The sequence below is a fragment of the Hevea brasiliensis genome, chromosome 3 (genome assembly GCF_030052815.1).
Source record: "Hevea brasiliensis isolate MT/VB/25A 57/8 chromosome 3, ASM3005281v1, whole genome shotgun sequence".
Classification (NCBI taxonomy): domain Eukaryota; kingdom Viridiplantae; phylum Streptophyta; class Magnoliopsida; order Malpighiales; family Euphorbiaceae; genus Hevea; species Hevea brasiliensis.
The window spans coordinates 102,646,082-102,658,492 of NC_079495.1; the positions used below are offsets into that span (position 1 = coordinate 102,646,082).

At 29.8% G+C, this 12,411-nt stretch overlaps 3 protein-coding genes across 9 annotated transcripts in view; 1 reads left to right on the forward strand and 2 right to left on the reverse strand.

The window, feature by feature from the left end:
• The window catches only part of LOC131178716 (uncharacterized), a 36,838-nt gene extending 26,867 nt beyond the window's left edge, over positions 1 to 9,971 (forward strand). For both annotated transcript variants that reach the window (XM_058144273.1, XM_058144271.1), the window contains 2 exons: positions 9,449 to 9,558; positions 9,641 to 9,971. Coding sequence is in view for 1 of the 2 variants with exons in the window: in XM_058144271.1 (XP_058000254.1) it covers positions 9,449 to 9,538 (90 nt within the window). In the remaining variant the exon portion in view is untranslated. The remainder of the gene's footprint in view (positions 1 to 9,448; positions 9,559 to 9,640) is intronic.
• LOC110660411 (uncharacterized) overlaps positions 1 to 12,411 on the reverse strand; it is a 47,301-nt gene that overhangs the window by 11,417 nt on the left and 23,473 nt on the right. For all 6 annotated transcript variants that reach the window (XR_009147665.1, XR_009147667.1, XR_009147666.1 and 3 more), the window contains exons 6-7: positions 1,126 to 1,369; positions 585 to 983 (exon numbers count right to left, since the gene is read on the reverse strand). Coding sequence is in view for 3 of the 6 variants with exons in the window: in XM_058144251.1 (XP_058000234.1) it covers positions 585 to 983; positions 1,126 to 1,369 (643 nt within the window). In the remaining 3 variants the exon portion in view is untranslated. The remainder of the gene's footprint in view (positions 1 to 584; positions 984 to 1,125; positions 1,370 to 12,411) is intronic.
• Positions 1,418 to 4,302, reverse strand: LOC131178712 (disease resistance protein At4g27190-like). The gene has a single exon (XM_058144259.1). It carries the CDS (start codon positions 3,861 to 3,863, stop codon positions 1,614 to 1,616), a length of 2,250 nt encoding a protein of 749 aa, XP_058000242.1. The 5' UTR covers positions 3,864 to 4,302; the 3' UTR covers positions 1,418 to 1,613.

Sequence of the window (12,411 nt, forward strand, 5' to 3'; positions counted from 1 at the left end):
AAAAATATTAACATATATAAAAGAAAATACTTCCATATGCATATTGAAAAGTTAAAGCGGGGCATTGACTCTAAAGTTTTTTTTTTTTTTAAATCAAAATTTTTTTCACAAATTATAATATTTTATTTTATTTTTATATTTTTTTAATATAAAAAATACACGAACACACAGACCATTAATAAGAATAAATCACTATTAAAACCATAATAATTTTAAGATAATTTTTATTTTTATATAACTCAGGACATACTCCACACACGCAATTTTGCATTGAGTAGTGTATTTTCCAGTCTCACTTTATGGCCCGACATGTAAACAAGCCCTATATTTTCCAAATAACAGCTCCTACTAGCTTTGTCTTTGACAACCAAATTATCAACCCAATAAAATTATTTAAATCGAAAGAAAAGAAAAAGGAATTCCTAAAATCACTTGTACAATTAAAGTTATAACAAAAACTCTATAATTTTAAACAACGAGTCAACACTTATGAAATTATTATACTAATGGCAATATAAAAAATATTTTATGATCTCCACAGATGTATAATATAGCATATGCATACAGGAATAACAATTACGTACCATTTCATCAAACAGTGGTTGAATTTCAGTGTTACGTTTCGTATCTGTTTTGGCAACGAAAGTCACCAATGCGCTGCACCCATCTATTGTTAATTCTTGAAGGCACTGAAATTCAATTGAATACCTCTTCCTCTTCTTATTTATCCTCTCTTCCTCTTCTTCTTCTACTAGTTCCTCTGTCAGTAATATCTCTTCCATGGAATTACAATCTTTTATCTTAAGTTTTTTAAGCTGCAAAAGACATTTAACAATTGAAGTTGTGAATAAATGCTTCAAATTGTTGCAATTTTTCACAGTCAAACTCGTTAAGTTTGAACATGTTGCGGAAAGTTGGTCGTTCCATATCCTTTCACAAGCAATTGAGCGTAATTTCAAATCCTCCAAGTTGGGAAAAGAAACCTACAGATAAAACCATCCTTTTAAGCACAGCTCTTACACTTTTACTTCTCTAAAAAATAAGATATAAAATAAAAGATTTTAGCCAAACAAATTCTTAATAATAACCGTAACTTGGAATTCTAATGCTAAAACTGCGACATACCATTCTGTTGAAAAGTGATAATTCAGCACCAAGCTCATCCTCCGACACAATTTCCTCAAGTGGACAGGCTGTCAATTGCTTTTGTCTTGCTTCTGTTCCTGTAGCCATCTTCCTTTTCCAGCAAAAGCTTCTGAGGTTTGGTAAATCATTTAGCTTCAAGGAGCGCAGTTGATTGAACTCAACCACTTCATTGTTGTATTCACTTTCATCTATTATCATAGCTTCTAATCTTTGGCATTTTCCAACTTCTAAGGTTCTTAATTTGCTAAATGAACCTCGTGCAAGTTGACCGTGACAAATTGTCTCCAGGTTCATTAAATTTTCTAAAAACAAGGACTCTAGGATGGGAAAGGCAGGATATGGAGCCCATTTCGGTGAGCTGATAATGCGTTGAATCAAAACGTCATTTTGGAAGTGGAAGTGCTTCAACCGTGGAAAGCCTTCTCCATCAATATCATACAACACATTTTCAATTCCTCTCACTTCATCTAAATACAGATCTTCAGTCTCCTCAACAACACTCTAATCCCATGCTCCAAGTAACTACTTGTCTTGAGCTTGAGTTTTAGAGTTCTTGAAGTTTCAAAGTTTCCACGCCAGTCCCATACATCTCCTATGAGTATTCTATACCTCTGCAATCCATTGAAGAACAGGGCTTTTGGTATTATCTTCGCATCTACAACTTGTATTTCCAGAGTTCTAAGGTGAGACAACCCTTCCAACTCAGCAAGGTTTGCATTACCCTGATTGCTGATTGCTTCCGCCTCCCATTCAACAAAGCTGTTGCTCACATACAATTCTTCTAACATGGACAACTTGGATAAGACATTTGCTGGAATGACTTTAAGATTGGAACAATTGCCGATATCCAGTAATTTTAGTCTACTTAATTGTTCTATTTGTCTGGGCAACTCAACAATATAGGAATCTGCTAAACTGAGAACTTCTAGTTGCTTTAGCTCTCCAATGATAGCTATGTCATCCAGATGGCATCGATGCAAGCACAAGGAATGAAGGTTTGTTAGGAAACCAAGTGATGAAGGCAGAGACATGAAACACATCCCTGTAAAATCCACTACTTTGAGTCGTCTAATTCCATCAAAAATTAATTGAGGGATATCCAAAGAAAGATCTTCAGTGAAGACCGACAATAAATCAGCTTTTGGGCATTCCATCCCTTGAGGAAGTGCTTGGATATCACAGTAAGGTATTGAAATTCTGGTGCAATCCTTGGTTGGCAATTCCCCCAACGCAGCACCACTTGTGCCTATAAAAATATGTTGCTCTTTAGAAGCTATTAACAGGGCAGTGTCCCGAACAGTGTCATGCATTTTCACATATCCATTCATGTCACCATCTAGCAGTAAACACTCAGCTTTCAGTTCATCAATCAAAGTATATACTTTGTTTCTCGCTTCTTCAACAGTAGCTATGTGCTTAAATAAACCCACACCCATACCATATTTTAGCAAGTTTTGGATCTGAATATTAGACTGTCCAAACAGACCACAAAGCAAGAAAAACGACCTGAGTTCACTGCGAGGCAAATTGTCGTAGCTTAACTTAAGAACCAAGTGCACCTTTTTCTGTATTTCTTCATTATCCAAGTCAGAAAGTTGCTTCAGCTTATCATCCCACACATATGACTCCTTCATTTGCAAATCTGTAGCAACTTTGAGTATGAGAAGCGGCAATCCTGCACATTTTTTTGCAATTTCGGCTGCTAAAGGAGGTAACTTCGGTTCTTGGCCATCAGCTACAGATACGGTGAATTTAAACAAATTCCATGCCTCTTCTTCTCGTAGAACTTCAAGTTCCAAAACTTTCTGCGCTCCCATCCTATGGCACACATCTCTTCTCCTCGAAGTTAATAATATTTTGCATCCCTTGCAATCGGCCCCAAATGGAATTCCCACTTCCTCTAATTGAAGGTTTGTCCAAATGTCATCAAGAATGATAAGTATCTTCTCTTTATTCAATCTCTCATATAGTCGATTTGCTCTTAGGAGGATTCCCTCCTCATCAAGATCAAGACCCAAGACTTCAGCAACCTCCGCTTGAATTCTTCTGAGCTCTGGCGATTGTGATACAGCAACAAAAATCACAACATCGAATAACTTATCATCTTGGGCTTGTCTATGGACCTCCCTAGCTAGGGTGGTCTTACCGACCCCGCCCATCCCATAAACACCAATCATGTTAAGATTAGGATCTCTCAGCGAATCCATTATTTCCTTCAAAATTGACTTCCTCGAAGGCAGTTCCTCACGATCATACACAGATGGGGCCACTTTCTGCTTTGGAGGTTGATGGTGGCCAATTGGTTCAAGTCCACCCTGATTCCGAAGCTTATCAATCAACGAAGCTTTCTTTTCTGCTTTCTTGCTGAGGTGGTAGCGCGTCTTCAAATTGGGACACAAACCAATGAGGCACCTCTCCTTCGCTTGTTCTTTGGCTTGGATAAGTTGCTCGGCTTCTTGAATAGCTTTTCCCGCACTGATAAGCCACTTGCTGACGTCATCGTAGATCTCCTCCCCTCTTCTTGAAGCATCAGCAACTGATTGCTTCAACCTGTCTCTTTTGCTGTTCAATTGCTGAGCCTCATCCTGGAGCCTCTCAACCTTGGTCTTGTAGGTGAAAGGATAACTAATGTGTCGTTTGATAGGAACGACAACGAATTGCATGATGGGATCTTTAATGATCTCGGTGAAGATGGAGATAAACATATCCAGCACCATCTTGATTTTTTTTTTTTTAAAGAAAAACTCAACTCTCAGGAAAAAAGAAAAATTGAACAAGAAATGATGATAACAGCAAAGAAAAATGAGAATATGACTGAATGGAAGTAGAGAATAGAGAAACAGATGAGAGAGAGAGAGAGAGAGCAAAAGGAGTGTAGAGATGGGTGAAAGGAAATAGAAGTGAAATGCAAGAAAGATGTAGACAAGAACAAACTATACTGGGATCAGAGTGAAGACTGAGAAGCAGACGGAGAAAGGCAGTGGACAGAGAAATGGTGTTAGAGAGATCACTTACAAGTCAACAAAGTCCTGCTGAAACTAGCAGACGTATAGTCAGGCACATGCATCTGTTTATTGGTTAAATAAATAAACCTGCATCGTCCAACCTTTTAACATAAAGAATTTGAATTACATTGGAAAAAAGACATTTGGGTTGGGATGGGTATGCAGTGATTTTGTCACGGGTGGTTTGTTGAAGCGGTATTGGAGAGCCTGTAAGTCAGTTTCTATGGGCTGGTTTTCTAAAAATTAATTCCAGGTGTGGGGTTTGTTTGGAATTGATTTGATTTGATCATATCTTATGTTGTCCCTCGTTAAAGAAAATATATAAGAAAAATAAAAATGTTACAGTCCAAATTGAGTTAGCTCAAAATAATATATTAATAATTAAATTAAAATTTATTATTATTTTATTTTTTTAATATATGAGTCATTTATAATAAATTATGAGTTATTTAACTCATTTATTTAAACAAAATATACACCTCGTTAAAGAAAATTTTAATCTTACTTTATTTAAATTCTACTTAGTTAAATTTTTATTATAATATAATTTAAAATAAAATTTTATAAAAATACTTTCATAATTAATACTATTTAAAAAATAAAAAATATTTTATTTATATAAATAAATTTTTAATAAATTTTTATCTCTATCTTAATTATAATTATTTATGAAAAATTATTTTAACATAGTAATATTTAAATTTGCGTAACAAAAACAATATTAGCAAACGTGTGAATTATTTTATTAATTTTTTAAAATTTTGTTTTGAATTTATTTTTTATAAGTTTATTAAAAAAATTTCATATAAAATAAATTTATATTTTTAATTATAGATATATGTCTAAAATTCTTATATATATATATATATATATATATATATATATATATATATATATATATATATATATATATATGGAAAATATTATAAAAAAATAATATTCATTGATTTATAAAAAAATGTTTAATTATAATATGTAATATATAATAAAATTATATGAATTTAATATTTTTAAATAATATAAAATTCCGTATATCAGAGAAAAATTTAAATAGATAATTATATATTATTTAAAAAATTAAGTTGAATTATAAAATTAATATAATTAATAGGATGACAAAATTTATAATACTAATTTTTTATTTTAAAATGATATATTATTAAAAATTTACAAATAATAATATGTGTATATATAAAAAAAGTATAATATTTTTTTAATATTATAATTTTATTTTAATTTGACAAATAATAAATACGTATAAAAAGAATTAAGAATCATATTTTAAATATAAAATTATTATTTTAATTTAATAAATTTATATTTAAATATAAATATAAAAGAGTCTAATTTAATATAAAAAGAGTCCAATTTTTATATCAATGTAAATATTATATTATTTAATAAAATTTTTATACTTTTCAATTTAACAATTTCTTTTATTAAAGTTTGAAGTTTACTTTTAAAAAAATAATTATAAAATTTTTAATTTAAAAATATATTATAAATTAATTTAATAAAATATTTTACTGTAAACTAAATAATTATTTATATAATTTTTACTATAATCATTTAAATTAAAAATAATAATATACTAACGTCAATATTTTTTATTTTATTAATATATATTTTTTGTTTTTTATATAAAAAATTTACTTATTAATTTATTAGTATTAATATATTTGTTAATCTTATTTTAAAGTTTTTCTCTATATCATAAGAAAATATAAAATTATGGAAAATATTACATATCAAATAAAAATTAATAATATTAATATTTATTAATATGTGTATTTACGATTAATTTTAATAAATAAAATTAAAAATTGAATAAAAAATAATTATAAATAAAAAATTAATAGTATATGAAATTATATCAAATTGAATTTATTATATTATTATATATATATAAACTCTGAAATAGGGGTTGAAAAAAGTTTAAATTTTTTATGATAATTATTATATTTTATAAGAATTATAAAATGTTAAAAGTTAATTAGTTTTTATAAATTTAACACTTTATCATTGAAAAAAAATTAATATAAAAATATATAAATCGAAAAAATAATAAATAGTTAAATTTATATATTTATAAAATATTAATTATAAAATTATAATATAATAATAAAATTTTCATGATAAATTTGATTTGTATAATTTTTTTATTTTTGTTGATAAATTTTTCTTTTTATTAATATAATTTAAAAATTATAAGTGCAAATGTAATATACATATCATAAAAAATAAAAAATATTATATTACCATAATAATAATAATGAATATTTTATAATAAAATTATATTATACACAAAATTAATAAAAAAATTTATATAAAAATATTAAATCATAAATATATATAACGAGTATAAAAAGACATAAAATACATGTTTTTAAAAAAATTATTTTGAAATAAATGAACCAATTAGTTATAATTAATACAAATCTTTGATTGGGTTGAGTGTGATTGTCTGAAATCATCATGCACAGTTCTAACAATAAGTAATAAAAAAAAAAGTTATAAACCATATTTAAAAAATAATTATAAATACAAAAAAAAAATACACAACCATAACCATAAGTGTATATATATATAAACCATATTTAAAAAGTGAATTATAAATATAAAAAAATCTAATTGTTGATTGAGATTTAATTTCAAAGTGGAATGATTATTCTGAATATCAAAATTAAACTACCAGCTGTTCATTAAATCTAACTGCTAATTTTTTTTTTCAATTTTTATTTCTTTAAAGGAATATATTTTGAAGGAAACTAAATTGACTATTTTTAATATGATTCAAAATTGATTTTAATTTGAATCTCAAAATGAATCAATTTGATTTCAATTTAGAAGCTAATTGATTTAACTATTAAATGCAAGTGTTTGATAAAAAATATATTGGATGGTTCCTATTAATCTGATAAATAAGAATATATATTATATAATTTATTTTATTATTAAAAAAATATATAATTATTAATTTATTATATTGTATTATTTATTTTAATATTAAAATAAATATATTTATTGATTTATATAGCATTTAGTTAGCATTTCTCTCTTTTTTATCATACTATGAGTAATAACATCATATTTTAACTTTACTAGTAAGCTAAAAAGTCCAGTTTAATAACACTATATATACTTTATTTAATTATATACATATTAATTATTATTAATGGTAAAGATTTACATTTTTTGTAATTATAATTCATAAATATAGATGTATATTAATTTTATTTAAATTTTTATGTTAAGTATTAAGAAAATAGAGTTGCATGGTAATTAGTGGTAATAATAAGGTTAATAATTTTATTTAATATATACATATTAATTATTATTGTTATTAATGATAAAATATACATGTTTATTATTATTAATAATAAATTTAATTTAATAATTTTATTTTAGAAATCTATTTTATTATATTTAAATAAATAAATATGTATATTAATTCTCAATTAAATTTTAAAAGAAATTTAAAATAAAAAACTTCAGTAGTATTACAATTGTAGACCTAATATTTAACAAAATCTTGTAGAAATCTTTTTAATTGAGCAACCTTTTTTCATAAACTCAACTTCAAATTAAATCCTGAACCAACATTAATTTACAAATATCTCAAATTTTAATTTATTTTTTAAAATAAAAACAAAAATAAGACAAAATGATAATATTCTAATTTCCTCTAAAAAAAATAAATCATTTAATTATTTTCAAACTAACTCTGAGAAAACCCTTATTAATCAAGGATTATTATGAACTAATAAAAGATATCAAAGCTTAAGAAAATGAGTAGACGATAGAAATTGAATAATTACAAAACGAGCATATTGCCTCAAAATTTAATTAGTAACAGATTTGCATTCATTGCTAAATAATATAAAAATAAAAAATAAAATTTTGAAATTTACAAATTACATCCATTGTTAATTTCTATTACTAAACTGTATTCCTTGGCGTGAGCAGAGAATCGAGTCGTCTGAATCAAGCCATGTTGAGATGGAAATCATTCATTCATTCAATCATTCATTCATAGCTTAATGGCTCTGAAGAAGAATCCCTCACCTGGTCAAGTTATTATTATTATTATTTTTTTTCATATATCGAATTATTGAGTTAAATATCGGGGCCTTTGGGCCAGAAAATGAATGGGTTTCTTTATTTCAGAGCCCAGCTTGCCCTGCCAGATAAAAAATCTTCGGAGCGTCTCCCTAGTGCTCATAGCCACAAAATAACTAAGAAGGGGGGAAACGAAACTAGGTTTCAGCAACTGAAATTCGAACTTCAAATACTAATTCAATGGCAGGTTCTACTGGTGGCACCGGTTCTTCCAGTCCCTCACCGGTCCCTCCGGCGAGTGTTACAGACTATGAATCCTAGAACAATTTAATTTCGTAAATAAAATAAAATAAAATATTATTTCCTAATAGAACTCTATAAATACTTCTAAATAATAATAGAATTCCTAAAGAATAAAAATTTAAATTTCCTAATCCTACAATGAATATAATTTCCAAGTTTAGTCTTCTTTTAATACTGCATCACCTTGCCACCCTGGTGCTAATTTCTGACAACTTGAACATTAAGCTGTTGCTTTCCTCTTTTGGCATGTACCAATCCTTGGCATGGTTTTGTTTGTTGTTGAAAAGGCATAAGGCATAGTATTGTTGAGGACTCCTTGTATCTTTCTCTGATCTATAAATTCTGTTCTCGCCATAAAATTTCTTGCTGAAATTTATTTGCATGGATGATAAATTCATTAGTATCAAAAATGTATTTATCTGAAAAATCTTAATAATAATTAAGGATTTGAATTAAAAGTTATCTAGAGTTTTTAACATCAATTTTATAAAATAAGAAAATTGCGTAACAAAATGAGTTGCAACTTCATGTCACCATTGTGAGCATTCAGAATTTGCGCCCCTCCAGTAAAGAGTTATTGGATTAAGCATTGAACCTCAAATAAACCTTGATGTTTGTCACCAGACAAACTCATTTCCAATGCTCATTAGTTGCTTCCTGCATACTTGTGCCATTATTGTATATATCGATAAATCAATAAGAACATACCTGTCGAGTGTATATTGACATCATTGATTTTCATGTTTATATGCCACTATTGTGCTTGATTGGTTTCCATGTTTATAAGCCATTATGTGCATGATTGGGCAACTATAACCATCTCTGAAAGTCAATTTGAGAGAGTCATTGCCCTATGAAGGAAGCACCGATTTGTAAAGCATCTAAAGAGTGTTACTGATTTAAGGTGAAACCTATTTCCATGTGACATTGTGTAGGAAGGCACGGATGGGTTGAATATGCAGAAAAGGATTGGTATAATGCTTCTCAAGTGCCGCCAGAATAGCATGGTTGGCTTTATTTCATAATTGATCACACAAGGGATGAGGTATGCTGCCTTTAAATATATGAAATAAAATGGGAAGATGCATGCTAAATAATAATGATGATGATCATCGTATTTGCTGCAGCTCCTGATGCTAAAACGTAAGAGGTATGGGGATGAGCATAAGGAGAATCTCTTTGGAGAAGGTGAGGAGTATATATACCATTCCAAAGGACATGCTCTCAATCCTGATCAAAAAGACTGGACCAGGTATCAACTTTGGCAACCCACAAAGTCAGAGTAACTCCTTGGGGCCACCAATGTCACGTAAACTCAAAAATTATGGCATTTTGAATCTGATTTCCATGAATAAAGCATGTAATTGTACGAGGGTGTAGAGATTTTGCATTTGCTTTTCTGAAGAGAACTTTGAATGCCAGCTTTGTAGTCTGTTTTCATAAAACTTATTTTCTCAATGACTTTGTTGTGGACTGCTGTTGATATTGGTTTTAGTTGCTCGAGTACTAATGGTGTTATCGAGCTGGAAACGGCTGCTAGGGAAAAAGTGTTGAGCTCGATAGACTATAAATCTTCACATTTTGTGTTAAATTCTGTCCTAAGAAGGTGGAAAATCTAGCAGAAGGTTTTTTTTTCTCTTAAATATCTAGGAGAAGAATTGAATAACCATAAAAGGCTTGAAAATTTTTCAAAATTTCATTTCTATATTTGCTGTGTTCCCATCACCCCTCGTAAAAATCTCTTTTTGAGCAAGTCTAGAGACCTCTTCAACAATTCATAGAAAAGAAAATGGATGAGAATGAAAATTGTTATAGAAGTCTTTTTTCAATTAGGAGACTTGACTCCTATAGGATATCCTCGTAAGAAAAGGATTTCTAATCCATGTAGAAGTAGAATTTCAATCCACATAGATTAGGACATGATTGTGTGTGTGTGTGTGTGTGTGTGTGTGTCTGTGTATTAACACCTTCGAATATATGAAATACCTCAATTTTCATGGTATCAGAGCTTGGTCTCCAAGTTCTTTTTCCTAAGAATTTCTTCCCGTTCCCCTGTTCTTTCCCTCAATACACTGTAACCAAGGAGAACTCTCTTGGGCTATCACGGTACTTCACAGCCACCCTCAGGAGGTGACCCGAGTCCTGATCGACCTCCCCTGAAAGTCCAGTGACCAGACTTGGAGAGAGTGGCCTTCACACGCCACTTCTTTGTTCTGGTTCCTGTTCTATGCGCCGACATGGGTTTGTGCATGTGGTGTTTTTTGGCAACGTCCAATGGTTGGACCTCCTTCCCTGACATCGCCCCAACGTAGTGATTTCATCCTTGCAGGCTGTGTTTGGTTTTGAGGCTTCATTCTTGATAGTGTTTGAAGATTCTCTTTTTTCGGGTCATTGGATCTGTTAATATTCAACAGCTTGGACTATTTGTGGACTTTGGATAGTTAAGGTGCAATGGCTGAGGGTGAGACCAAGTCTATAATTATTGATGTAGTCCTGGTGATGACTAAAATTACTGAAAACAAACTTAATGGCTTGAATTATTTGGAATGGAACAAAACTATTTGGATTTATTTGAGGAGCATTGATAAAGATGATCATCTCACAAAAGATTCGCCGGATGATGATACTAGGCAAACTTGGATAAGGAAAGATGCCCATTTGTTCTTACAGCTTCGAAATTCAATTCACAGTGAGGTAATGGGCCTTATGAATCACTGTATGTTAAAGAATTGATGGAGTATTTAGAAATTTTATACTTTAGCAAAGGTAATATTTCTCGCATATATGATGTTTGCAAAACATTTTATTGACCTGAAAAATAAGACAAGACTCTTATAGCATATTTTATGGAATTTAAATGTATTTATGAAGAACTTAATGTTCTGTTACCATTCAGTCCTGAGGTACAGGTGCAACTAGCTCAACATGAGCAAATGGCTGTTATGAGTTTGCTTGCTGATTTACCCTCAGAATATGAAACTATTAAATCTCATATTCTCTCTGGTTCTGAGATTTCTTCTTTTCATGATACTTTTAGATGTGTCCTTCGTACAAAAAGCACTCATTTTTCACAACCTACTAACAGTGCTCTTTTTAATTGAAATATAATTGGACAATAGGGAAATAGAGGAGGATATAGAGGAGGGGTTACTAACATCAGAAACAATAAACGTAATGAGGAGGCTAGTTCTAATTAGGACTCAGGAGGAGTCATTTGTTATTATTGCTTTGAGCTTGGACACACAAAATGTAACTGTTTGAAACTTCAGAGGAAAAATCAGAGATCCTAGGTGACAAATATGGTAACAGAAAATTCTGTAGTGTCTTCCTTCTCTAAAAAATCTATCTCAGTGTTTGCAGAAGAATTTGCACAGTTCTCCCAGTATCAGGCATCTCTAAAACTTACCAATTCCTCAATCACTACTATCTCTGAGTCAGGTAAATCTATTACATGCCTTGTGTCCTCCTTATTCAAATGGGTCATTGATTCTGGTGCGGCAAATCATATGACAGGTAGTTCTGATCTTTTATCTGATTTTCAGTCTTTTACTACTCCTTCCACAGTCATTTTAGCTGATGGATCTACTTCGTGTGTCATTGGTTCTGGAACTATGAATTCAACCACATCCATTTCTTTGTCATCTATCTTATGTCTACCTAACTTCTCTTTTTATTTACGCTCCGCTAGTAAACTTACTCAGAACTTAAATTGTTATATTTTCTTTTCTTCCTAACCATTATTTATTTTAAGATCTTACAACGAAGAAGATTATTAGTAAAGGACATGAGTCATGTGGTCTCTACATCTTTGATAAATGTGAACCGCGATTTATTGCTTGCTCTAGAATCTTAACTCCTCTTAAAGTTCATTATAGATTGGGCCATCCTTCCTTATCTA